At 39.0% G+C, this 27,665-nt stretch overlaps 3 protein-coding genes and 1 long non-coding RNA gene across 8 annotated transcripts in view; 3 read left to right on the forward strand and 1 right to left on the reverse strand.

Annotated features, from left to right (window-relative positions):
- Nucleotides 1-3,378, reverse strand: part of rbfox3a (RNA binding fox-1 homolog 3a) — a 346,279-nt gene extending 342,901 nt beyond the window's left edge. For all 4 annotated transcript variants that reach the window (XM_086016851.1, XM_086016850.1, XM_086016849.1 and 1 more), the window contains exon 1: nucleotides 2,789-3,378. The gene's annotated coding sequence lies outside the window, so the exon portion shown is untranslated. The remainder of the gene's footprint in view (nucleotides 1-2,788) is intronic.
- Nucleotides 3,379-9,069: 5,691 nt separating this feature from the next.
- Nucleotides 9,070-14,407, forward strand: LOC147129492 (ectonucleotide pyrophosphatase/phosphodiesterase family member 7-like). Its single transcript, XM_086017007.1, has 6 exons — nucleotides 9,070-9,367; nucleotides 9,993-10,138; nucleotides 11,185-11,817; nucleotides 12,330-12,567; nucleotides 13,136-13,259; nucleotides 13,662-14,407. The coding sequence occupies exons 1-6, from the start codon at nucleotides 9,070-9,072 to the stop codon at nucleotides 13,717-13,719; spliced, it is 1,497 nt and encodes a 498-aa protein (XP_085873133.1). The 3' UTR covers nucleotides 13,720-14,407.
- Nucleotides 14,408-15,015: 608 nt separating this feature from the next.
- Nucleotides 15,016-20,235, forward strand: LOC147129493 (ectonucleotide pyrophosphatase/phosphodiesterase family member 7-like). Its single transcript, XM_086017522.1, has 6 exons — nucleotides 15,016-15,049; nucleotides 15,938-16,150; nucleotides 16,521-16,666; nucleotides 17,463-18,095; nucleotides 18,260-18,506; nucleotides 20,117-20,235. The coding sequence occupies exons 1-6, from the start codon at nucleotides 15,016-15,018 to the stop codon at nucleotides 20,233-20,235; spliced, it is 1,392 nt and encodes a 463-aa protein (XP_085873648.1).
- A 2,921-nt stretch (nucleotides 20,236-23,156) lies between these two features.
- Nucleotides 23,157-27,074, forward strand: LOC147129494 (uncharacterized). 2 transcript variants are annotated; one of them, XR_015082653.1, is made up of 3 exons: nucleotides 23,157-23,509; nucleotides 26,074-26,255; nucleotides 26,331-27,074. It is a non-coding gene; the product is annotated as an uncharacterized LOC147129494 (long non-coding RNA). The 2 variants fall into 2 exon arrangements; XR_015082652.1 differs by lacking the exon at nucleotides 23,157-23,509 and adding an exon at nucleotides 24,753-24,983.
- Nucleotides 27,075-27,665: the final 591 nt, after the last annotated feature.

The following is a 27,665-nucleotide window of genomic DNA, read 5'->3' on the forward strand; positions in this document are numbered from 1 at the left end:
GTCTCGTGTGTGCGCTTCAGTAGTAAGTACTGCCTTCATAGTGCTAATTATTTTACTTCTGTTTTTTGTGGTCTTATGATTACTGGAGTTGTTTACGTGTATGTTTGGACTCAATAAACTATATAAATATCTTCTGAAATGTTTTTTGCGAAGATGTGCAGTCATTGTTGAAGTCAGTCATAACTGCTGAAACATCAGACTGATGACCTAAAATACAAACTCTATTCTTATTCTGTACGATACTGTGGGTCTGATTAAATTCCCATCAGTTTCCAAGAGCATCCTGATTTACCATGCCGTGCCAGCTCCAAAATAAATGTCTGACACAATTTCCATCAACTTGTGACCCGAATCAATTAACATTCAGGCCGAGATTAATTTTCAACCCGAACCTTCCATGATGAACTGAGGCAGGTAGGATGACTGCGTATCACAGCCAAGTGGTACTGTCTGTCAATCATATGCTAAAATATGTGCTGAGGTAGAGCACTCGTTATATTTTTTCCCCTGGGTCGTGTCCTAGGGGAGAGATCAGAGACAGCGAAAATTACACATGTCAGCACCCTATCAGCTGCCAGGAAGAGGTGAACCTGATTATATCTTATAGGGCACTGAGGGTGAGGACAGAGTTCACCATTACATTACACCTTATGCTTTACTGTTTAGCCTAGCAAAACAGACTGCTAGCATCCACATGCACTTAAAGTAAAGAGTATAAATTTTCCACCTGGTCGATACTGGCTGATTTTCCTGAGCCAACATCTGTGTTTCCTTCCTACGTTTGAATTTTTACACATTGTGTTCTCGTTGTAAAGCTTCTTCCTTGAGGCATTCCCGTTGGCATGATGGTGGTGTTTTGTGCCATAATATACAGTACGTAGGTAACCATTTTTCACAATGGCATTTGATTTGTGGCAGGTCTGAGGAGAAATCAATCTTTCAGATGCTGCTAAACTGGCCATCCGATGCCATTCTTTCTTCCATTAACAACGTTTTCGTACCGATCCAAAGGTGTCCCCCGAGGTTCTGTTCTAGGTCCCCATTTCATCCTGTACGTCATCAAATAATCCTGACAGTGTACGCCACTAGTCATTAACTAATGATCTATTTTTAATGTGTCACCTAGAAGAGCTTCAGCATGCATAAACTGCTTGCGTCTTTATATATATTGATTTAGCTTCTTTACCAGTTCCATTTCCCTTGGCTTGAACCTACAACAGGGGCTTAAATATGGATTATACTCTTCAAACCAAAAAGCAAATATATGCTTCGACGTGCTTTAAACATGTCAACGAGAATACGTTTAGCAAAGGATCTGTACAAGGGAGGGGATTAGGAAGAGAGACAAGAGTACAATGTGTGAAACCTCACGAGCGGGTTTGGGTTTAGTATTCCCCCAGAGAGAGAAACGGACGTAAAATCGATCATTTCATTTCTTTTCCTTGTATGAAAATTACAAATAAGGTTAAGCTTCAAATCTCGGGTTTCATTTCTCCTTCCGACACCTTGAAAATAATCCCGTCTCTGATCATTTAGTCATAGATCCAGAAATGGTGCGTCGAGGAGGGACAAGAGTGAGAATGCAGAGTAAACCAAACAATACAGATGCGCCTTTAAAAATATTGAGCACCCCCCCCCCCAAAAAAAGTGAACCTCTGGTAACCTCTTCCCTTTGTTCTTAACGAATTGCACAATGTAACGAATGGTAATTTTCAAATGCAACATTGCATTAATTGTGTAATTCAAATGTTTTCTGTACCTTTTTAGCAGTGTACAATATCCATATTTCTCTACTGGAGACAACTATGTTATGCCATTAATACTTGAATACTGGAGACAGGACTATTCTAGTTAGAGAACAAGAAAGCCGTTTTTTTAGTCGGAATCACTCTATTCTGTCTATAAATCTCAGAAGGTACATAGACTATTGTGGCAATTAGGGGTGTGACGATACGTTTTTTGACCGATACAATACGTATTGAATATTGATACAAGGCCTAACAATGACGACCTAAACGAATGTGTGTGTAAGTCTCAAATAGGGCTGTTAGTTAATTACATTTTTTAATCAAATGATTTCCATAGTCACCATCACAAATTAATCACACTTTTTATATCTGTTCTAAATGTGCTCTATATCTATCTATCTTTATAAATTAATTGTATTATAATTAAAACATTGAATCATTTATTGATTTGATGCTTTCCCCCCCCATTGCCTAGTTTTATCTCCGTAAAGCACTTTGTTGCATTTGTAATGTATGAAAAGTGCTATATCGATCAAATTTGAGGATAAATGGTTCAGAGTGATTGATTGTTCTGAGTTTAATGTGAATATACATTTTCAGCCACTAGGTGGCATTAGTGTTCCATGTTGGACGTTACTGCCGCACTTCCAGTAAATTATACTTGTCAAATTAAAAGTAATAGATGAGAAAATTAAGCACCTGGTCGACACTGCCCAATTTGTTTATTGAAAACTAAAAACGGGTTCCCGGTGCTCACAAATATATTTAATACGATTTATTATTGAAACATTGAGTAAAGCGAAGCCTTGCGAATGTTGATGCTTTAGTTTTGTAAAGCCCCAAAATGATGCGCACTCTGAGCAGTGTTTTCAGGCTTTGGAGCCAGCACAAATATTGTGATACTACGTGAGCTAGATAGCTATTCTGGAATTGCTGAATAAAATAAGCCTCACAGCTAAATCAGAGCAAGCATGTTCACCCCAAGACACAAGTCAGACATTTGAGAGCTGATCTGCAAACAGGTAGTCCAGGCTTCTTACCTCATGCGCCTCATGAGATAGAATGGGGAAGATGTGGCAGCCTGTGCACAATTTTCAGTCAAAATGGCAACTCCAACGTTGTTATCTCCGCTTTAGACAAGTTGTGGAAATTGGCAGCAGTTCAGTGAAGTTCCTGATAGTATGGATGCGTCTGGTCAATATGCTGCGTTGTCACCGAAAATAACACCCAAATAAGGGGTACGCAAATCCGGTTTTAGAAAGTCGCTGTCCTTCCTGTTTTAGAAGTTTCACTTTTCCAACAAAGCTCACCAGCAAGCCCTGTAGAAGCCTGATCACGATCCTGATCATTTGAATCAGGTGTGTTGGATGGTCAGCGCAGTCCGGCTGGAATGTTCCTCACAGAATTTTCAAAATGTGAAAATTCGGATTAATTGTTCTGGGAGTGAAGCCACAAGGTTGAGTTTTGTTTTGTTTTGTTTTGTTTCCCCACCCCAATAACTGGCGCATGCAATCATGATTCTCAGTGAAGTTATATATATTTGTTTAGCCATATGTGTCAGCTGCATGTGCTTACAACATCATCCTGCATTAAATTGACTTGTTATACAGCTTGTTGAAGAAGTGCTGCCGCCACAAGAGAAAAAAAAAAAATCATGCTGTGTGGGGGCTCACATCCCATCGCTCCTTTTTAATTCGGAACTCAACATGCAAACATCTCCAGCTCCGCCCCTAGTCGTCATTGTAACAAAATCCGTATATGCCTTTGGTCCAGCATTATACGGGGCAGAAACAATCAAAGAGTGTGTGGGTTATTTTGACAAAAGCATGTCACAGAAATGTTATTAAGAAGCCTGGGAACTGTTTGGAATTGTGAGAAAGATGGATAATATGTTTCTTTTCATTCCAATTTAGATTTAGAAGTTACTAAAATGCCACCAGGTAACAGTGTTGCTCTGCAAACACTTTCTTGAAAATATGGAATTACTTTCTTTTCATTTCATTTAGTTCTATTAAAGGGGAAGTAAACTCCTCAAAAAATCTTTAGAGTAATATGTTCTGTGCAGCACCACTATAGTCTAAACACGGCATTCTGATTGATGTTGTGTTTGTGCATATGAATGATGTAACAAAATCCACCCATTTTGGTCACTTTCTGTCAACTGAAAATGACATCACAGTTGTACAGGGCTCAGGCAACAACCAATGACGGCTCAGCTTCAGAAAACAGGAGAGCCATGATTGGGTGTTACCTGAGCAACTGTGATGTCATTTTCAGTCGACAGCAAGTGACAAAATGGCCGCCCCCTGAGATGGCTTAAAACAGGTGCATTTTGCTGCTTAACTCATATTCCACAAATTCAATATTAATCAGCCATTAATGGCGACTAATGGAAGCGCATAGAATATATTCTTGTAAAGAATTTTTGGAGTTGACCTCCCCTTGAAATAGTGGTTAACTTGCCTTTAAGTTTCTATGACATTTAAGAATGTTGAAATGTTACATTGGCTGTAAAGTTAACATCAATTTTATGATGGTGACAGATGGCCGCCTGGAATGGATTAAAATTAGAATTGGCAGTCCACCAGCATCTCGGAACAGATTCCACCTTTGGAAAAATATAGCATATTGGCTCTCCCTGTATTGGGAATAATTGCGAAAACACTCCTCAGTGTATGTGTTGGTTTCTAGTCTAGGACGTGAATAAAACCTAGCTCTGAGCAGCCTTGGATTTTCCCACAGCCTGAACTGTGTTCAGAGGGAGATTGTAAAGCCCCGCTGATCAAGCTTGCCAATAGATTGGAATGAATCCATGTCATCCAGCCTATTATACGTTCAAGCGCCATCGCCAGGAGGATTTTATTGTACTGTTCTCTCAGACTCTGCCGGTCTTCAGGGGGTTTTGCACTCGCGCTTGCTTGCAGTACTTCGTGCTCCCGGCTTGACACAAATGCAGCAGCATGTCACCGACGTTTCATCCCTAAGTGTGCGTGTATGAATTAAATAAGCGCTTATATGAAGCCTTAATCTGGCTCTGATGGCCAACGTGGAAAAAAAATCCACGCAATCTGATCAATGGCTAACAATCTCTCCAAACAATTGCACAAACACACAATTACGTATTCAAATCAGCACATATAAAAGAAAACTACTTTGACAATAACCATAATCATGACTCACAAAGCATGACTTGCCTTATGTCAATTAATTGCTTTCCCAAATATTGCATATATTTTTTAATGTATAATAAAAATGATGGAATTTTATGAGACACATTAATGTCTGTAAGACAACTACATGCTCACAAATATTCCGAATGTGTCAAAATAAACTATCTGTATGTCTTTCTTGTTTTTTTTCACCCAACCAGCAGTCATTATGTTGGTGATATATTAAAAATAATGTAAAAGAAAAAAAGGAAATCTCCACTAATGGACATTGTTGTTTTCAATTCTAGCTTTTTGTGTTTGGTTTGAAGCCATGTGACAGCTCATTTTATATAAACCAGAAAATATACAGACAATTTTTTATTCACACTAATGAGCAGCGGCTCTTCAAATCTCAACCATGTTTGGTCTTCATATTTCAGGTAATTAGCCCTCTCGTTCTCATAACTATGAGACAGTTTTGCTTATAGCAGAGAAAAAACGTTGGATGTTATTATTCCATGAAAAAATATTGCCAAAGAATATAATACATAACAATTGAATAATTCCAGAAATTAACCGCGGCTATTGTGGAGAGTCCTTCACTATTTATAGACCATCAGGTTTGTTTTTTAAAGTGCCCCCCCCCCCAAAAAAAATGTGAAATATTTTCATACAGCATATAATTGGTATTTCAAGGCAAAAATTCTGAACATACTGTATGAAAGGGAGTTTGGGGAATAAATGATCATCTAACTTCTAATCAAATCTATTCTTATTTAAAATTCAGAGAGTCTAAAATCGCTAATATCATTTACAACAAATTTTACAACCAAAGTTGGTGTGCATATGTGCATATGTAGATGTAGATGAGTTTTCTCAGTGCTGGAGGGGAGGGGGGAAATGGGCTGCGGTTGGCTGACCTGCCTGCAGACAAGTCTGTGGAAAAGAACAACTTTTTAAATTACCCATACATCACTGTCACGGCGGCAGCGAAGAGGGTGACAGTGCTGTGATCGCAAGCACACTCACACGCGGCTCTCCTCACTTAACTCAATCGCAGGTTTGTGTGTGACACAAATCTAAACAATTAAAATTTGAAGACTCTTTTGAAGCCGCAGTGTGACTGCGGAGCCTTCAGTGGCTGGCACGACTTTTTCCTCTTGCTCTTTTGCTGTCATTTTCTTCCGCCACCGCGCCCCCCCCCCCCTCCCTCTCTCTCTCCCCCCCCGCCTCTCCCTGTTTCTCCTCATCTAACAAGATGAATCTTAATTGCTGGCAATTAAACTGCTCATGGATTACAAAGTGGATGAAGTACTAGTAGCATATGTTTCGGTTTGTGTTAAAAACTTGAGCCGGTCCCGGGCTAAACGCCATCAAGGTTGACGTCACTTCATTACTTCTCTGGTTTGTCTTGTCACTCAAATTAAAATCTGCGGATTTGGGGAAGGCATGGCAAACACATATTGTTAACTTGAAAATACAGAAGACATGCATCTTATCAGAGCAGATTGCCTTCTTCGGCGTTTGAGAGGTTATTACAGTAGATGTGGAAGCATGATGTAATGAGGCGTACCCACACATTCAGCTGGGATAGGCTCCACCAAACCCTAATGAGGACAAGCGCTATAGAAAATGGATGGGTGGAAGCTAATGAAATCCAATTCAAATTATACATTTATTTTTTGTATCTTCAAACAGATGCTTCACAGCGAGTGTTGTTCCTATTATTTTATTTTTCGGCTAAATTAGGCAACCGAACTGTTACAAACAGCTCTCAGTATAAAGCAGCGTAGCAACTAGCCATTCAGCATTTTGTACCGATTATCCTGAGTGGCACAAGAGAGCTGGAGCCTTTCCCAGCCGAGGCTTCTACCACGCATGTTTTTGGAATGAAATCCAGAACCGGTGATGCCGTTTCGACTACCACCACATTATGAAACATATCTAATTGAATAGCTTTCGAGGGTGTCAACCAAAATCAAGCGTTGTTATCTCTTTGTAAATATTGATCATCGTAATTAACTTATTCGCCGCCGTTGACAAATGCACTCGTCTTTTCATAGTGCAGCCATTCAATCCCAGGAATTTATTTATATTTTTTTTTTCAATTTTTTTTTTCAAACGTTAGGGTAAGAGAGGGTCTGAAAATGTCTGGCAGTGAATGAGTTAAATGCACTCAATTCATGGACCGCTTCTCCTCACTAGTGAGCAAGAGTCAAATCCCAGCAGACCGTGGACTGATTTATTTTGCAGGAGAAATGATTCAAAACACTTAATAAAACACGGAGCAAAAAAATGAATGACATTAAATTATCTTGTACTACACTTAAAAACCTTTGGGGTAAAAATAACACAATTTGTGGCCAAAAATGGACCGATAGACTGCTTGAGTCAACTTGACCAAACTTTAAAAAAATGGATAATTTTGTACAAAACAACCTCAAAAGTTGGGCTGTTTTGTACAAAGCTACGCAGGAAGGTGGATCAAATTAACCCAATTAGTGGATCGGTCCATTTTTGACCCAAAATTGTGTTACTTTTAACCCAACTGATTGTAGGGTGTGCCTAATAGTTATTTATGAATTACATTTGAAATGCATTCAGTTTTATTTCCTTGAAGTTAAAGAGTTTTATTTTATTGTATTTTATTATTATTTCATTTGTCATCGTCATTATCATCACATTGTACTAAACTCCAAAATGAATCCATATAACACTGAGGCCAACTCTGAGGTTAGCTTCAACGGTGTATTGGCGCTACCTGCTGGTAATGTTTAGTAGTGTCATTCTAAATTGCTTCAATTCTTTCATTTTGGCTTGCCTTTTTGTTGTCCTGTTGAGTGATCTGGTTTATGGTTCAGCATCATTATATGCTGTTGTATCCTATATTGATATGTGACCTTTGACATTAGCGCAATTTGAATTAAATTCAAAAATAATTTCAAATAAATTATCATGTATTTCAGGTTGGCTACTCCTGTTTTGTACCTGTTCTTTATTTTACATCGGATACATTTCATTAAATTTTCCAAAAGTTTAAATGGGTCATTTGATTTAAAGTTAAAATTATTTTTTTTTTTCTATGAGTGAGACAAAACAGTGGTGCTAATTTACATAATAACCACCACTAATGGCAATATTGTGAAAGATCCAGAGCCACTTTGAAGCAATGGCTGGAGTCCAATCACAGGAATACACTGACTAAAACACTTTCCAAGCATTATCATTATTATTATTATTATTATTATTATTATTATTATTATTGTGTTCAAGTTAGATTTCCAACATTTGGACAAAAAAAAAATCAAATTGTACAAATTTGTTTTACGTAAATTCCATCCATCCATTCATCCATCCGGCCATCCATTTCCTTCCACTTAACCTAACCCGTTCATGCAAAGTGGTATTTAAAAGTTGCTTTCGCCTATATTAATGAATCTAAATTCCCAAAAATATTTTTAACCCTTTCATGCATTAATTATGATTTAATGTTATTATTTAAAATATAAATATTTTTTTTTGTTTAATTAATATAGGCAAAAGCAACTTTGAGCAAAATAGCTGTCCACTGTAGTGACCACTTTGCATGAAAGGGTTAAACAGGAAAGCCCACACTTCCCTCCCCCCACCCACTTTGTCCATCTCTTCCGGGGAGATTCCGAGGTATTCCCAGGCCAGCCGGAAGACAGTCTCTCTAGCCAGTCCCGGATCGTCCTCGTAGTTGTCATCATGAAATAATATGTGAATAAAATAATCAGCTGCTCCACAATACAAAACTTACAGAACAAACATTAACAGGTCTTTTCATGTTTTTCTATTATTCATATTGATGACTTTGCTTTGGGCAGAGAGAGAATTTGATCATGCTGTTTCATTCCTCCGCCATATACTGAAATCCTGGCCCTTCAAAACATAGGGTTATATACGAATAACTCGCTTTATGAGTTGATAAGATAAGATGGTGCATCTCGGAGATGTTGTAAATGCGGATTAAATCCGATGTTATCTGCAGATTAAGTCGAATGTTATCTGCCTCTTCTTTTGACACGTTTGTGTGAGGCTGCATTATAAGCATTACTCATGTAAAAGGTGTCATGCATTTAATTTGTTCACTAAACGCCGGAGCTGGATCAGTCATCCGCCACTCTGACACTTCCACTTTTTAGCTTTCAATGAGCAGGCCTAACATCATCATGCATATGCTCTACGTAGTTGTCTTTGGACTGATTATCAGAACTCCTGCTGCCGCAGCCCCGTTAGGAGTTTTTGTTTCTGGGCTGCAGTCTGTCCTCAGTGGAGCAACTAGGAACAAGCTACTTCTCATCTCTTTCGATGGTTTCCGCTGGGATTACGACCGAGACGTGGACACCCCTAATCTGGATAAAATGGCCAATGATGGCGTAAAAGCAGAGTATGTCACACCACCCTTCCTCACCATCACCAGCCCCACACACTTCACCCTGCTTACAGGTATGTAAAAAAAAAAACATTTTCACATACTGTTCTAATTGTTTGGGGGTTTTCATTTCATTGTCGTCACTTTTTAGTTTGTTTTGACTTTTGTTTTTTCAATTCAGTTTGTGTTAATTGGGTTTTAGAGCAGGTTTTTCCAGCTTTTAAATGACTTGTTTTAATTTAGTTTTTATTACTTTTAGTATTAGTTTTATTTTCTTTCAATATTTGGGGCGTTTGTGTAATAAAGTAAATTACAACAATCAAACGGCTGTTTGAGTCTGAACGCTCATGATATTAATTCACAAAGCTGAATATGAAGGACATTTTCACAATAATTTTGGTTGGTTTTATAAACACAAGATGTCCTTTCAGCTAATTTTCTTTTTTTTTTTGGGCAACGAACAGTTTTTTTTCCATTTTATTTTTAGTGATTTCGTTAGTTTTCATTAACCGAATAACCTTAGTGTATACAAAAGCATTAAATGAATTACCCACACCACTAGACAACACTTTTTTTTTTTAATTGACCCCCCCCCCTCACCCCCCCCCCCCCCCCCCCCCCCCGACACAAACAGGGAAGCTACACTTGTATGCAAATACTGTCTGAGTTGACATAATCTTTCTGTATTTTTCTTGCCAGGGCGCTACATAGAAAATCACGGAGTAATCCACAATATGTGGTTCAACACAACAACTCAGGAGAAGAAGCAGTACTACATGACACAGTTTGTTGATTCCTATTGGGACAACGGCAGCTTGCCCATCTGGATTACAGCACAGCGACAGGTGCATTGCAGCTCTTTTAGGCCAAATGTTATAAAATGGTGTTTAACTTCTAGAGAGGGAGCGTGTTTGCTTGATGGAGGCTAGTGTTGTGCTCAAGACCACACTACCCGACACCAAGACTTGCCCGAGACCAAAACTCACCGAGACCAAGACTTTTGAGAGTCGAGACCGAGGAAAACCGAAACAAGTTGAGACCCAGACAAGGCCATGAAAATAAAAAAATAAAAAAAAGGAAAAACCATGACAAGGTGGAGCAGTTAAATAGCATCTTCTCTTTAATATAACTTTTGCTTTAAATACATTGACAGCCCCAAAACACTGTGTCTGCAACTCTTTCAAAGCACAGTGGGGTTCATTCAGACATGTCTTGATGGAAAATCCCAAGTTTGGCCACTCAGAGACTGAGACAAGATCAAGAATTTTGGGAGTCAAGTCTGAGACAAGCCCAAGACCTTTAAAATGCAGTCTTGAGAACTACTGCTCTGATTGCAGTTGGAAGGGCGTCTCAATCTCTAAAGTTGGATCTAAAGTTGCCTGAAAAATAGTCGCTATAAGGGTCTTAAAAGTCACCAGAGATGGGCATTTTCCGCAAAATTTTCCAAAGTCCGTTTATCGCCTTCCGGGGTACTCTTCCGCCGTCTGTTTATCTGCGAAATAGAAATTACGACTATCGGTTTATCGAGCTTCCGTTAGCATTTCCAACGACCAACCTCGACAAACTACCACTTAGCCAGCCCCCACCCCCGGTGGGCAATATTTGAAAAGAAAGACTCACCGCGGCATTGACGCCTAACCGCGGCCGGACTAAATGCGTCTCCTTTTAGCACCTTCCAAGGACCTTTTTGGAGCTTTATGTACCTTCGAGGACCTTGGAAGCCTCAACGCGTTTAAAGGAGACACATTTAGCAGCGAGGCTTCCAATGCGAAAATAGGCAATTACGTAGACGGGAAAAAATTGACTTCCGACTATGCTTAGTACGGCAATTTTTTTAAAGTTTTACTTTATTTTAAATGAGCCTAACCCTCATTTTGTTATCCTCAACTAGGGATTAAAAGCAGGCTCACTACATTTTCCTGGCACAGCTGCAACCTACAAAGGAGAAACTATCAAGGTGAAACAAGTGGAACCTCGTTTCTATGACTATTCAAACGAGACCGAATGGAGGCGTGACATCGACAAGGTGATTGGAGAGTGGTTCCACCGGCAGGACTTGGACTTTGTCTCCTTGTACTTTGGCGAACCGGACAAGGTTGGCCACAAATATGGACCAGATTCCCCAGAACGGCGGGAAATGGTCCAGCAAGTGGATCGAACCGTAGGTTACATCCGCGAGAAGATCCAGCGCCACGGTCTAACTGACCGACTCAACATCATCATTACTGCAGACCACGGGATGACTCCAGTCCTACGGGGTGAACAAGTTCACGAGATCATCCTGTCTAAGATCCCAGGCTTTAGCTTCAGAGATGTCAAATTTCATCTTGTGGATTATGGCCCTGCTGGAATGCTTCTTCCTAAAGAAGGGAAACTGGAGACGGTCTACCAGGCCCTGAAGGGAGGTCACCCTCGTCTCCATGTGTATAAGAAGGAGGACATGCCAGAAAGGCTGCATTACAGTAATCACCCTCGACTACTTCCCATCATCCTCTTTGCCGATCCTGGATATGTAATCAATGGGGTGAGGAACATCTTTTAGGTTGCCATCTTTTTCAGGATTCATATTTGAAATAATATTGCTTATAATAAATACCAAATCAAAAGACCAAAGTAGAAAATACCAGAGGTGGGCATTTTACTACATTTTGGCGGTCCGTCAGTCGTCATCCGTCAGCGGCCAGGGTACCCGTCCGTCATTCGTCAGTCCGTCGGTCCGTTACTTAATGCGTCGGGTAAATCCGTCAGAAGTCCATTGGTCCATCAGTCGGTCGCCCGACGAAAAACGTTAGAAAAACGGGCTTCCACCAAGTGATGGACTAGCAAGCCCGTCAGTGACGGTCCGTAGTGACGATTACACTGACGGATGAAAACACACTTCCGTCATTCATTTTTATTGGGTGTCCGTCAATCGGGACTCATGGACCAGTCCATCATTCTGACGGAATGCCCACCTCTGCAAAATACTGTGCAAATATTCGTTTTTGTCATTAACATTGATATTTATAGTTGCTTATTTTTCACCCCCAAATATAGCTCTTTCCTGTGCAGTTTCACAAAGGAGAGCATGGCTTTGACAATCAAGTGCTGGACATGAAACCTTTCTTTAGGGCAGTGGGGCCTGACTTCAAGCAAAACCTGGTGGTTGGACCCTTTGAAACAGTCAATGTGTACCCACTGATGTGTCATCTGCTGGGGATAAATCCAGAGGTCAATGATGGGCACCTAAATACTACCAAGCATATGCTGAGAAAGACAGGAGGACACAATAACAGTAAGTTATCTGACCAATAGAATTGCTTTCTGCCTGCCGTCTTCAAAGTGTGAGGCGTGCCTCCTCTGCCGACCACTAAAGGACACACACGATCCGGGCGGAAAGTGGTCTCCAAGTGCCCACTTCACAGATCTGTGATCTCCCTGGCCAACTTTACATCACCCGCCCGCGGTCTGCCTGCAGTTCCTTGACAGCGAATCAAGTCGTCTGTGTTCACGCCCACAACGGCGCAAAAAGACCGCAATTGCGGCAAGCTGCATGAATTTGCAAAAATACCAAAACCTAGTCTAACCCGCCTCTTACATAATTCCCAGTGTGGGAATAAGTTCCCCAAACACACACACATGCACAAAAGAAAAATATTTGTGGGAGGCATAGAATATCATTGTGAATACTTGTATCTCCACACTGACACAATTATGGTGACACGGAGGCTGAAATGTTGTCAGCTCAACTATTATCAAGAAGCCTGTGTGCTGAGATAAGAGGGTTACTGTGTGCTAATCTGGAACTTTCAAGTGATTCATAAACCCCTCAAATTTGTTTTTGTTTTTTTTTCTGCCTGCAGGTCAAAACCGCACTACTTGGTCACAAATTGTCATTGGCTTATCAGCAGTGACTGGGTTTCTGGCATTAGTGTTTGTCGCAGTTACTTCAAACACCTTGTTTAAAAGGAACTCAGCAAGGAAACGGTGAGTGAAAATGTAAAAATCAGAAATCGACCTATTTTGATTTTGCGACGAATTATGACACTCTTGGAATAGCTGTTGCTTCCCGGTATATTATTTTTCAGAGTAATGAAAATATTTTGAATAATTTCATTAGTGGGATTTACCCAAACAAGCTCTAATCGGAAATTGTTAAGACCACAAAACAAAACAAAGTCCGATTTTCGTTGTTTAATTTCCAGCATTTATTTGAATTTTTCTATTACTTTTGTCAGTTTCCTGTTATTTCAGTCGTCATCGTGGGGTTTTCTTTCAATCGCATTTTGCCCACTTGTGTGTTTATATACTGTAATTCATTTGACGTTTAACAACCCCAATACTGTTTTCCCACACTCACGCTCTCGACTGTGTTTGCACTTCTTTCAGTTCTCAACAGAGGAGCTCTGCTGATGAGGAGGAACACAGCAAGCATAGCAATTTTTGAGCGATCACATGGACATCTGTTTTCCTTCATTTTACGTCTTTACATTGCATGAATTACACCTTGCACAGGTTTATATCATAGGAGTAAAGTGGCATCATAATCACTTCTAACCATAGAATCAATTACTTGTTTTTTAAGGAGCGATTTGACAATTACGAGGGGACAATGAAGTACTTGATTTACATTTTTGTTTGGTTTTGTTTTGTTTAGGTTTTTTTTTGCATGCATCGCAGATGTGTTTTCCTGACATTCACGTAAAAATGATATTACTTAGATTTGGTTGTGGTTGAGTGACTCTAATGACTTGTTGGCAAGATTCATATCACACTTATCTTGTAATGTCTTACCGATAAATCTTATCAAGCACATAAAAACAGCTCTCCTATGGCTTCATTAAGATTACAAAGTCCAATCTTTATTGATTCCACGTGTGAAACGTGTTGATTTATTTTAATGACCATTATGCTGTTTCTGTTTGAAAACACTTTGCTTTTATGCACAATGTGAATTTAAGAAAGATAAACTGTTGATAAGATTTTTTTTTTTAAAAAAGGAAACCAATTGGTCGTTCGATAATTATCATACATAAAGCTGCAGCCCTATAGAAATACCTTGTTATATTGTCATATTTTTATTGTTTAATTAAACCTTTGTTTCAGGTCCCCAACCACAGATTAAAAATGACAAAGTTGCTCCTCAAATTAAGTTATTGATTAGCAAAAATGCTTCTCAAAGAAAATGTATTCATAATAATAATTAATAAGTCTTTTTCCCTCCATAGAGGCACTCGCTAAAGAAACATGCGCTGCTTAATGAGGAAACTCTTTGTCGATAAAATCTAAAATATTGGGATGATTGTTCTGACATTTTCAGAGGTTGAGTAGTAGAGATGTCCACATGCATTTTGTTGAAGATGGATTGCAATTTTGTGACATTAAGCCACATGAGCTTTTTCACGCCTATGTTAAGTTATTATCGGCTCTCATTATTTACAAATTCGTATATAGCCTATTTTACGGACGTCATGGCGCATTACGCAATTCCACACAAAACGCTTGCAGATTCACTTTGACAAATGTGCGGGACTCTTACAGGCAAACATTGATGCATTCATCGTGACTAGTCATCAAGCAGACAAAATCACACCATTATTTCTCTATTGTTTTAATGGTTTAATGATAAACAACTCAATATTAGTATTTCACAACACAAAAATAATTACAATGAAATTAAATTTAAGAAATGTTTATTATTGAGCCATGCCTCAAGTTGGGGGGTGGAATCACCTTTATGGGCATGCATGTTTCTATGACCCCACCCGTGGGGACAGGTCTGTGTCCCATAATGTTGGAAAAATGGACATGAGCATTTTTATCATGGTTTTAAATGTATGATATGAAATATTGCAAGCAAGCAGACTGTAATGGAAAATGTTTGCCTTTGAGTTTTCTGTTCTAATTAGCTTTTGCGAACTCTGGTGGTTGAATTTGGTATAACACTTTTAGTTCAAATTATCACTGGGACTAAACCCATCTCTCCTATTTAGTGCTACATCACAGGTTGCGGCACACCTGTAAAACCATCATAACACTAACCAACTCAATAAACATCAGCATGGACGATAGAGTATGTGGAATCGTGGAAAATGCTATGTATTCCATTGCTCAAACTAGCCCCCCAAACAACAACAACAAAGACGACTGAACCGGGCAAAACTTGAGCGTGTCCTTTCTTAACCGGTTTGCACATTGGATGTAACAGTCAGATATCTAAAGGAGGAAATCTGGGATCATCGTGGCTATAACAGAGACCTCCTTAATAAAAAAAAAAAAAAATATATATATATATATATATATATATATATATATATATATATATATAAAATTGTGGTTCTTATTTCAAGGCCATAATCATACCTCTTTAGTATAGCCATTATTTCATAGAGACCTCAAATGTGACACACACACACATCTCACAGGTTGAAGGTCAATCATTATCTGCAATTATCAGTCAGTTACACTGTAAAGTAATATAAACCTGTTTGGTCTTTCTGCGAACTAATATCAAACGAAGGCAAAGAGCAATAAGGGGTGTGCGCTTATGACTTTCGACTAAATATTTAGCAAGCAGAGGATTTCTGGCATTAAAATGTCAAATTTAGTAACACTCTGCCTTGTGTTCTACGGCATTTTTTTGCCCCTTTGCACTCCTGCCCCAGCGCGGGACTCTGTTTTGGGGCAACAGTCTGTCCTCAGTGGGTCTCCCAGGAAGAAGCTGCTGCTCATCTCCTTCGATGGCTTCCGCTGGGATTATGACCGGGAAATTGAAACTCCCAACCTGGATAAAATGGCCAAGGATGGCGTTAAGGCACTTTATGTCACACCACCTTTCCTCACTATCACTAGCCCTGCTCACTTCTCACTTCTTACAGGTAAGTGTCTGGATATGAATACAGTGCGTCTTTTTTTTTTGGTATTATTTATAGTGCTCCATTACATTATTTTGGTATATGCTTTGGGATATCAGAGATTTATTCCAACAGTTGGCCAATTTCATTAAAAACGACAGTTTGAAATATTGCATGAGAAGCTATTTAAATGTCCGTTGTTTTGTGAGTTCCTTGCAAACTATTGTAAGTTTGTAAACATTTTGTTCGTTTGCAGTGAGGGTTGAAAAATTTTTGGGGCAGCAAATGTTTTTTTTACACTGGCTTCCTGTCACAATAAAAGTGGTAAAAAAATGACCGATGGCTTGAGTGATTATGAAGCTTGTTATGTTTTTTTTTTTCTTCACCTATTCAGGAAATTATGTGGAGAATCACGGAGTAATCCACAACATTTGGTTCAACACGACCACTCAGGAGAAGAAGCAATATCATGCAGCTCAGTTTGTTGATTCTTTCTGGGACAATGGCAGCTTACCCATCTGGATAACAGCACAGAGACAGGTTTATTCGGATATTTTTCCGTTTGTTTGCATGTCAGAGGATTTACATGTTTCTTTTATTAATCTCACTCTGTGTTTCCTTGGGACACAATTTTGGGAAAATTCCAGCCTTATTGTTCTTGCAAATGAGCAGCTTGCATATTTTGGTGCATCCTCTATTTATTTATTTTTTTTATATGAAGTTTTCTGCAAACAGTATTGATACCTCAACTCCTACTCTTTGGAGGTTCTTGCTTATGTCAGTAACGGCTATTTTAGAGTTTTTCTTGACAATTCTCAAAATGTTTATCTACCCGTTCAAAATCTGTTATTGAGTAAACAGGTGCTTTTCATCTTTAAAGAGGAAGTCACCCCAAACATTTTTTTTTCAAGAATACGTTCTATGCAGGCCCACTAGCTGAAACGAGGCTTTCAGACTAATATTGTGTTTGTGGAATATGAGTTTTGAAGCAAAATCCACCCGTTTTTATCCATCTCAAGGGGCGGCCATTTTTTCACTTGCTGTCGACTGAAAATGACATCACAGTTGCTCAGGGCACAAGTAACAACGAATCACGTCATGATAACCTCGGACAGACCTTTTCAACATTACACACCGATCAGTCCGATGTATCAACACATTTGCCTTCATCAAAAATGTCTTTCGCAGCAAATAAACCTTTATTTTCTGTTATTGTAATATATGGAATATTTATCTATAATGTAACTAATCTACAAAAAAACATTCAAATGATTTTTTTTTCTTTTCTGTGTCCTTGTGTTCCATTTTTTAAAATTTTTAATTTTTTTTATTTTAGGGACTAAAAACAGGTTCTCTGCATTTCCCTGGCACAGCTGCAACATACAAAGGAGAAACTGTGAATGTGAGGCAGGTGGAGCCTGCTATTTATAACCACGGAAATGAGACAGAATGGAGGCTGAATATCGACAAGGTGATCGGAGAGTGGTTCCACCGACGGGATCTGGACTTTGTCTCCTTGTATTTTGGGGAACCGGATTTGGTCGGACACAAATTTGGACCAGATTCACCCGAACTCCGGGAGATGGTGCAGCAAGTGGATCGTACCGTGGGCTACATCAGGGACAAGATCCACGATCGTGGTCTTACCGACCGACTCAACGTCATCATCACTGCTGACCACGGCATGGCGAAAATACTACCAGATAAACAAATCCAGAGGATCATCTTATCTAAGATCCCAGGCTTTAGCTTCAAGGATATCCAGTTCCAACTTCTGGATTATGGCCCTGGTGGCATGTTGCTTCCCAAAAAAGGTAAATTGGAAACAGTCTATCAGGCTCTAAAGGGAGGCCACCCTCACCTTCATGTGTATAAAAAAGAGGATGTGCCGGCTAGACTGCGTTACAGCTCACATCCGCGGCTCCTTCCCATTATCCTCATGTCCGACCCTGGATATGTGATAAGTGGGGTAAGAAACGACACACTTTTCAAATAATAAGCTTATTTAGTTGTGAATCTTGAAATAACTGTCTCAGCGTGCAGGATGAGAGGATCCTCTACTCGTATATCAACTTGGCTTTACTGACTCAAGTAAAGATGCATGTTTCTCATGAAACTTTTCTGTGTCTCTAGTTTTTACCTTTGCAGTTTAACAAAGGAGATCACGGCTTTGATAATGAAGCCATGGATATGAAAGCTTTCTTCAGGGCCGCGGGGCCTGATTTTCAGAAAAACCTGATCGTTGATCCCTTTGACCTGGTTAACGTTTACCCACTCATGTGCCACCTGCTCGGAATCAAACCAGAGCGCAACGACGGAAGTTTGGACAAAACCAAACACATGTTGATCCACAATGAGAACGCAGGAAGTGATCAGGATGGTAGGTTCGAAGTAACACTGGATTTGGAATATCGCTTTAAATTGAAATTGCTCTAAGATGTTGAAGTATCAGCTTTATTGTTAGTTGATAGTCAAAGAACTACGCAGCTCCTAATGTGACATGGAAGGAAGAAAAAATAAACGTTCCCTTGAAAAAAACTTTCCGTTTTGGCGCAAAGATTGTAAGATAATGTTTTTTCTGCAAGTGAGCGCTTTTTTTTTTTTTTTTTTTTTTTTTAATGCGGGTTTATGTACTTCCAGGTCATCTTCCGGGTAAACAAAAGCAACAAATGGAGCTTTTTCAGCAGTGAATTACTTTGAGATTCGCTTGAAATACAAAGACATAAAACCAGTTCTTGATATTAAGCACGGTTTCCAAATAAGCGAAAGACATCTGAAGTGAGCGCTAAACAATAGAGGACATCTCTTGACCGCAAGGGCCGTTCCAAGTCCTCCTCCATGATTCTTGCCGTCTCCGACGTACTGTTGTCTCTCAAACAGCCGCGCATTAGAGGCTAGGCTAGCTGCCAAATTGACTCCGAAGTATATCAACATGCATTTAAAACAAAATGCGTTTCCTCGCAAAAAACTCTACCTTATCTCGCAATTTTTTTCGAGGGGACGCAAAGGTTTTTTTTTTTTTTTTACTTCCATGTCACCTTAGGGGCTCCGTAAAAAAAACAAAGGTTCACGTATTTTTTTTCTAGCTTTCACTGTGACGTTTACACGTTATGTTCAATAAAAACAGAGAAATTTCGTTTTTTAGTTTAAGTTAAAGCCGAAGTCAACCCCAAAAATATCTTTACAAGAACATGTTCTATGAGCCTTCACTAGTCTAAACACGGCATTCTGATTAATATTGCGTTTGTGGAATAAGACTTAATCCACCCGTTTTTAGTCATCTCAGGGGGCGGCCATTTTGTCACTTCTGTTGACTGAAAATGACATCACAGTTGCTCAGGGCTCAAATAACAACCAATCACAGCTCACCTGTTTTCTAAAGCTGAGCCCTGAGCAACTGTGATGTTATTTTCAGTCGGCAGAAGTGACAAAATAGCCACCCCCTGAGATGGTTAAAAACAGGTGGATTTTGCTGCTTTAACGCATATTCCAGAAACGCAATATTAATCAGAATGTTTGTTTCAACTAGTGAAGGCGTATAGAATATATTATTGCAAAGAATTTTTTGTGGTTGACTTCCACTTTAAGATTTTGTTTTCTCTATTTTTCTAAGCTAATATCACATTTTAAAATCAAGTTATGCAGAAATCTAGTTGATTTCTTTGCAACTAAATATGCATAAATTAAACAGGAATGTAACTTGTATTACTAACACGAGTTCAAATGCAAGGGATCATTGTGCGCGATCTAGTAGGATTCGGCATCATACTTGGAACATGACATGTAGACATCATGTGGTGTCTCTGAACAGAACAGGGGAGATAAGCGATCACAATCCAGCGTCCCAGCCGTCATCAGTCTGATGTCATATTACTTCAAATAGCGGTTGTAAAAGCCTTATCTTATCATCATGGCGAAAGGTTGTCTTCTTTCTGCACTTTGCATACATTTCTACTGTTGTACTTATGTTCTGCTTTGCTGTCCTTTTAGCTGCCGAGAACAACGCTCAGATGGAGGTGCCCATAGGCTTGGCATCAGGGATCGGGCTGCTCGCCCTTGTGTTTATCGTCATGGTTTCCTACAGCATGTGCAAAAGGTCAAAAGCGTGAAGTGCTCTGGAAGTTCCATATCACTTATGTTCACCGAAGCTAAAACTGTCTGTTAAGATGCTGTATGTTGGTAAGACGGATGTCCCAAACACATTATTTTGCACCCACGTTCATGTACTAGCCACTTAATTTTGAGTATCTGCCAGTACTACCTCAGTCTTGATACCTCAGCAATGCATTCGGAAAAAAATAAGAGTCCATCCAAATTGTCTTAATCGACTCCATTTTTGTTTATTTGAATAAAATATCAACATTATTGTATGCCCTTTTACTTTTCAACACAACGATGAAAACAATCGCTCGGTGGCTTATTTGAATTTTATGTGAAGAGGACACCAATTGATAGTAGCAAAATGTAGATTTTGGACTTATTTAGGAGCTTACTGTCAATGGAATGTACACTGAAAATGATTTGCAGATGTTGGCAGATGACAATGTTGGCAACTGCATCGAGTAATGACCTACTCGGGGGCGGTATTTTTTTTTTTAAAGCTTTACAATTTTTTTTTTTTGGTTTGTTTTTTGTTCTCTAGTCACATCAGCACCCTGCTTGCGCAAAACACATTGCAGTACATCATCTGGAATCCATTTTTGAAAGATAATAAAATATATTTTGCTGGAAAGGACACTGGTACATTAGTTATGACATGGAAGCGGGTCTGATTGCAGGGTTTTGGGGAGATTGTGGGTTAGCCTACTTGCCAGTCAACATTTCACAGTTTATACGACGAGTTTTCACCGTAAAACATTTGTGCCCCTGAAAACTGGATGAGATGGATATAAAATACATGCACTTGCAAAACAGTAACAAGATCCAATCATCCATTAAATTTATCAGTACATGTTGAAAAGTGTGACTTCTAAAAGGGCCAAAATGAAACGTCAGCTACCTTGCTTATCTTAAATAGTTTTAAAAATCATTAGAGTTTGTGTTGATGTTTTGTGTTACAGACATACAAAATGCATAAGTGATGTAGCAATAGATGTTTGTACTTTGAGCAATCGTTGTAAGATATCACTTCACAAAAAATGTTTGCTTTAATATATAAGATAATCCCTGGAATTTGGAAACTGAAAAGTGCTTCTGCATTGATTGAACCCACTCTACTGTGATGTGGTTAAATGAGCCAAAGTGGCTTCACGCTACTAGCATCCTTCATTTGCAGTCTTGGCACAAAGTGAAGAAACACTACATCAAAGTGTATTAACAAAGCTGCACTTGGTTTTGCTTTTGTTTTTTGTATGCACATAGCCTGTTTGCAGTTGCTTGTTTCAATTTGGGGCGCAAAGTGAAGCCATCCCATGGGTCTTCAGCATGCATTTACATTTGTGAGCAGATTGCTCCAGATGTGTTTTGTTAATCATCACAGGTGGGTTTTTTTTTTTTTTTTTTTTTTTTTTTTTTGCTCTGACGAACCAAACATTTGATGAAAAAATGTTGATGTCATTAAGGGCAACTTTGCTGGCCGGTCATCACAAGACAAATTTTAAATCTGATTGGTTAAACAGTCCCATTGCTAATACAGTTAGATTTACAAAGACCAGCGCTGCTGATTCTGAAAGTCGCTGGTGGATTAGAATGACATGGCAGCACATAGAGGTTGAAATCTGATTGTGGGGGAAAAAAAACAAAAAAACATCTAACGTCCACATACAAGTACCATACTGGAAGCAGAGCAGCAAAGAGAAACACTATGCACCAAGGTGGTGAGTCAATATTTAGGTGGACCCATGTTGTCTCTGTGTAAAACACCAGAGGTGGGCATTTTGCCCGTGCGTCATCTCTCAATCCGCCTATCAGCCGAATCAAACTGTAATCGTCTGTCGGTCAGTGCGTCATGTTATTTTAACCGCGCTTCCGTCAGTAAACATCAAAGGTCTGCCAGTCCGTCAATCGTCAATTCGGGGAAAGACAATGTCCGACAGATCCATTATCTGAACCGATTTGATTAAAATGGTAAATGGAGTGCACTATGTACATCATAATGTGTCAGCTTGCTGCTAAAACAGCTTTACACTCATACACGGTTTACAGTTCACATAGCCTAGACTTATTTCTCAATCTATTCATCTGTTACATGGGAGCTTGCTGTCGCTTTTTACTCTTAAAAGTTTTACTTTAAAGTTTCACTTAACTTAACCAAAATCCCGTGTCACATTGTTGCCAAAATTACAACCCTTTCGCAAACTGAAATAAAATAATTGTCTGTTTTCAAAGCTACTTTATTACTTCTTAGTCAGCCTGACTAAGTCATGATTCTGCTGTATATATACAGTCAATGCAATCTACAACGTTTCCGTCTCTCGTCAGCAAAACGGGGCGTCCGTCAATGATGGATTGTGAGGTCCGTTTGGAATTGACCAGGTTAGTGATAATTACACAGATGGATGAAAATTCACTTCCATCTGTACTTAGTCTACTTTTTTTTTTTTAAGTTTCCCCTCTCTCTCGTCTAACGTCAGCAAAATGGGCGTCGGTCAGTGACGGACAGACGAACCAGTCCGTTGGTCAGAAAGAATTCCCAACTCTGCAAAAGACTGTGCGACACTTGTACTAGAAGAAGGCCTGTTTTGCATCACCCCATCAGTCAGTCCTCTTTCCTTGAGCGTATGTATGTGAACGCATCATTGTGCTTTTTTTCATCCTGTGTTGAACAGAATTTCATAAATGAGAATAAATGAAGTAAAACTTGCCAGCTGAAAATACTTCATATATGTATATCAGCTGTCAAGACACCAGATGGATGTAAAAACATACACCACCCTTTGCTCGTTTCGGAAGGCACCTCGTCTCCACAGTGACTGAAGACAAAAAAAGGGGCCCTCACACAGCTGGTCTTTGGCAACCAAGAGGGAGGGGTGGGAAAAAAAAGCGGTGAATGAGGACTCGGATGTATACACGGGACAGAGGGTGAGGGGGAGTGAGGCAGCAGTGAAAGCGTCACTTTGGGAAGACATGTAGGAGGTAAAGGGGGAGAGGCTTGAGCGAAAGGAGGAGGAGAGAAGAGGCACAAAAAGTACGAGGAAAGAACACACAACACTGGACGAAAAGTTCATGCAATCCTTCAGAAAAAGACTGCTGACCTTTGAAAAAGACTTGCATAACTTGCAGACATCCAGCAATAATCTTGAGCTAAATTGGAGGACGCTAATTTGATCAACGACTGGAAATAGGAAGAAGAGGGGGAGGTGAAGAGCTGAAGAGGTCTGCAAAACATTGAGGGTCAAATTTATGTGCCACATTTAAGGGGACTGGAACAAGCTTGCTGCTAAGGTAAGCATGTGCTTCCTAACATGCCCCTTACCAGCAAAAATGTACTACATGTTCGCTTCTAGAAGCATATTAAAGTTACAATTGGCTTTGTTTACATGTCAATATGCATGTCAAAAGATCATGGTTTTTTTTCTTAATTAGCATAAAATGGCACACATATCATATTCAACCTCTTAAGAAGCATCTCCATGGAGTGCAGTCATCTCACAAAATTTAACAGGTAGTTCACATTTTCACAGCTGGAAAGACTGCCAAAACAACGAACAACACTGAATGCACCTATGATCTATTACACTGGTCAAGAGCAAATTCTAATTAGAGATGTCTTTATGTATTTTTGATGGTGATTGATTTAACAATTTCTTTACTTTTTTTTTTTTGGTAGCACATAGGGTTTTTGAAATATTTTTGTTAATCCACCTGTTGCTGAACCTAACCCTTACCTTAATTCATTAATATTATTAAATATAGTAATATATTACATCTTATATTATTATTATTATCATTATTATTATTATTATTAAATTGGTGACCAGATACCTATGAATTTTCGACAATCGGAATTGATTGGCACGCAAACAGGACAAAAGAGTATTAAGGCCATACTGAAAAGATTAAAGGTTTTAGATTTTGTCATTAAAGTGTTCTGCAAAAATAAAGTGGTTTGGTTTAAATTAAAATGTGCATATTGTTTGGATTAAAACGGTCATTTACGGAAGTAAAGTTATATTTTGGGGTAAGTATATTATTACGATTAAAGTGGAGAATAAAGTTGTATGTTTTTAACATCAAACAGGACTTCGTCAAGTTTTACTTACCTACTAACATAGATGTATTAAAAAAATCAAAAATATACAACTTTATCTGTGTAATATTATGATTTTAATGTCGAAAATAGACGACTTTTAATCAGTCTGTAACGGTTGCAGTAGTAGTTTTGATTGACATTTTGGCCAGCCAATGGAATTCCATTTTAGTAGGAACGGCGAACTTAAAACCACTTTTTTTTGGTTGTTTGGACTTGACGTATGATTAAGGTGTATTCGTCATGAAAATGATGTCATAAAGTTCACGTAGGTGGTCGGTTTTTGGATGACAAGCATTTATAACACGTACTATACTCTCGGGCACAAATTTTACCTTCTTTTTTTACGTCACGTCAATTTTACGTCACACATCACTCAAGTACATTTAAAGAACAAGTCTGACTTTAAAGTCAGAATTCTGAGAATAAAGTCAGAATTCTGTGATAAAATGAGAATCTTGCCAACCTATTTCCCCCCCACCGGCCCTAATCCTCTTCCCTACTCAAGCAAGCATCGTTCCACGTGAAGCTCAAGCTAAAATTAGCAAGTCAACTAAGTACAGTGCTACATGTCGTCTATAAACATGCCCGTTTTGGGGGGGCCAAAATATAGAGAGTAAAACCGGGGCAGACTACATGAAGTACTTACAAGGGTGGCATTCTCGCATAGTGAGTATTTTTAACGCAGTTACTGCTGTTATTCTATGATCTAATGTATATAAAGTTAAGAAGCCACACATAATTCTTCATTTCTTTCGTTCATTAGGGAGGTTGGTGCATATATTTTTTATTCTATTGCATTATTAATATTGTTGTTGCTGTTTTTGTTTATAGCCTACGTATAATCCCTCAAGGGAAATTTCACCTCACACCACACATAAAACCAGATAACACACTTCAAGGCATGCAAGGATAGATGTCAGCGTGAAAAGGGGATGCAAACAGTGCTGCAACTCTTGAGTCAAGTGGGTGGGATCGGTGCCTTGCTCAAGGGCACATCTACAGCAGTCGGGAAGCACATTAGAATCCTTCCAATATCCATCTGCGCTTTTATTTTTTATTTTTTATCTGAACCGTGACGAGATAATAGGCAAAATATTAACATCAATCCAACTAGGAACGGGCATGAACTCGATTTGTTAATTATGATTATAGTTCACTTTGTCAAATGGCTTGGCTGCAATGGGCAGATGAATGTGGAGAACATGCAGACTATACACGGGCAGACATTAACCTCATAACTGTGGTGCAGATAGTAACCACTCAGTTCTAGTAAACTGTCAACTCATTAAAATAGCACCTGAATACAGGGCAGTTTCTAAAATAGGTATCAACTGGCTTTAGTACTTTCTCGACTCAGGTTGCTATATTACAACATATACTGTATGATAATATACCAACACACACACACACAGCTGCTCCAAAGATAATGACAGACGTTCATCTTGAAATACCAGACTTGAAATAGGCTGTCCTGTTTATAGCTACACACGGAACACCCAGACTGAGGACTTTTCTGTGTGTGTTGATACAAAATGTAACCAGAGGGCCGATTGAGGTGCCAATGTGAATAAGTGAGCAGTAAAACATGTCTCTGTTTCAAAACGCTAAAAGGCAGCTTTGAGTATAATTTCAGGGATGTTGAATAAAATTAGAGAGTAGACTGTGAGTGGTTCAGGGTGGAGTCATTGATGAAAATAACATTTTACATTTAGAGCCAGTAACTCTCACCATTGTCTTTTTTTACATTTCACTTTAGCCAGGAAAGTCAAATCAACCCCGTTTCCAAAGGAACTTTTGAGCAGATCTCCTTTGTGGATCCGAGGATCAAAATGGACGACAAGGGGTATTGGGTCATGAAGATTTATCATAAGATGCAAGGGCTGCAACAAGCCACGCCACTGGAAATTGGGGCCTTCTGCGTGATCATCCTCTTTGTCGGTAAGCCAAGTGTGGTGTGGCTGCATGCATTCTATTCTGTGTGTCCTCAAAAACATGGCCTTTCTCTTTGTGCAGTCACAATCTGTACCATGGTTTTGATATCCTGCTTCCATTGCTGCTGTTGTGTGGAGGCAAAATATCAGGCCTCCAGGGTGGAACCACTCCGGTCCATTTGAAGATGGAAAAAAGATGAGCTAGAAATGAATGAAGCCTTACGCTCCATATTAACAACATGGGGACAAAATATTGAAGGCCTTTTTTTTTCTTCAAAGTTTTGTGGGATTACCATCAGTGTGTTCAAATTCAGTCACTTGGGGAGTGAATATGAATCAGACCAAAACAATGAAACACGTGTCACACCTCCTTGGTCAAAAGTAAGGAAGCAGAAGCATATGAGTCCTTCCAAACTCTTTACTGTTATTATTCATCAAGAAAGGAGACCATAAAATAGGAATATTGCTTGTTTTGTACTTTTATATTTACATGTAAAGCTCAATTTGAATACTTAACTAACACTTACTTCATTGAACAATGTCTTCATGATAATGTCACAGTTTATGTACATAGATACAACTTGAGGGATTTTTTTTTTTGGGGGGGGGCGTTAATTGGCTGAATTGGGAAGATGTATAAAATTTTTTGAAATAAGTATAACCTTTTTGTTATTACGTTTTATGCTGTATTATACTGTATTATATTGTACCATTGTATCCCAATGCAAGATGTCATAAATGCTAAACATATTCTTGTATTTTGTAAACGCATATCAGCATACAATGATGTATGAGTGTTTCACAATTATTTTCTACGAATAAACTATGTTGAGAAACATCTGAATAATAGAATATTGTACGACTGCATGCATAATTCTCCTAATCTCTACAATCTTTAATTGTCCTGATGTGGCTGGCCAGACGCACAACGCCACACAAAAAGGATGATATACATTGAAGATGACACATGTATGTGATCAAACTAATGGACCATCTTCTGATTACATGACCGTACGTGGAGAATATCACAATTCAAGCCCCTTCCACACAATCCAACGTGACTTGTCCAATTAGATGCACAGTGGTTTTGAGTTTTGGACAATCCGGCAGGGATGGGTAACAGGCAGCCCACACTCGGAGAGGCCTTTGATGAATTTTTGAAAATAAAGTTTATTTTAGCTAACAGGTCTTAAATGCTAGTTAAAGAATTCACCACTAGGTGGCAGACATCGCTCACAGCACATATCGCTTGGCTCGTTTAAATTCCGTTGGCTCTCTTTACTTTAAGACATTGTAGTACTAGTACGGTATATAAAACCACAATACTGTAGTCAGACAATTACTTTTTCACGAAGCCATTATTTAAACCAGAATAAGACAAGTCATTTAAGTTTAACAGGACTTTTCTGCTTTAAAT

Source organism: Filicampus tigris, chromosome 19, assembly GCF_054856515.1.
Source record: "Filicampus tigris isolate MCC_2025a chromosome 19, RoL_Ftig_1.0, whole genome shotgun sequence".
Taxonomy (NCBI): Eukaryota; Metazoa; Chordata; class Actinopteri; order Syngnathiformes; family Syngnathidae; genus Filicampus; species Filicampus tigris.

What these genes read in the sequence shown, in the direction of transcription:
- LOC147129492 (XM_086017007.1), top strand. Translation starts at nt 9,070, where the DNA reads ATGAGCAGGCCTAACATCATCATGCATATGCTCTACGTAGTTGTCTTT. An exon ending in CTGGATATGTAATCAATGGG is followed by an intron (nt 11,818 to 12,329) that starts GTGAGGAACATC and finishes CCCCAAATATAG; the next exon opens with CTCTTTCCTGTGCAGTTTCA. An exon ending in GACAGGAGGACACAATAACA is followed by an intron (nt 12,568 to 13,135) that starts GTAAGTTATCTG and finishes TTCTGCCTGCAG; the next exon opens with GTCAAAACCGCACTACTTGG.
- LOC147129493 (XM_086017522.1), top strand. Translation starts at nt 15,016, where the DNA reads ATGCATGTTTCTATGACCCCACCCGTGGGGACAG. An exon ending in TCACTTCTCACTTCTTACAG is followed by an intron (nt 16,151 to 16,520) that starts GTAAGTGTCTGG and finishes TCACCTATTCAG; the next exon opens with GAAATTATGTGGAGAATCAC. An exon ending in CTGGATATGTGATAAGTGGG is followed by an intron (nt 18,096 to 18,259) that starts GTAAGAAACGAC and finishes CTGTGTCTCTAG; the next exon opens with TTTTTACCTTTGCAGTTTAA.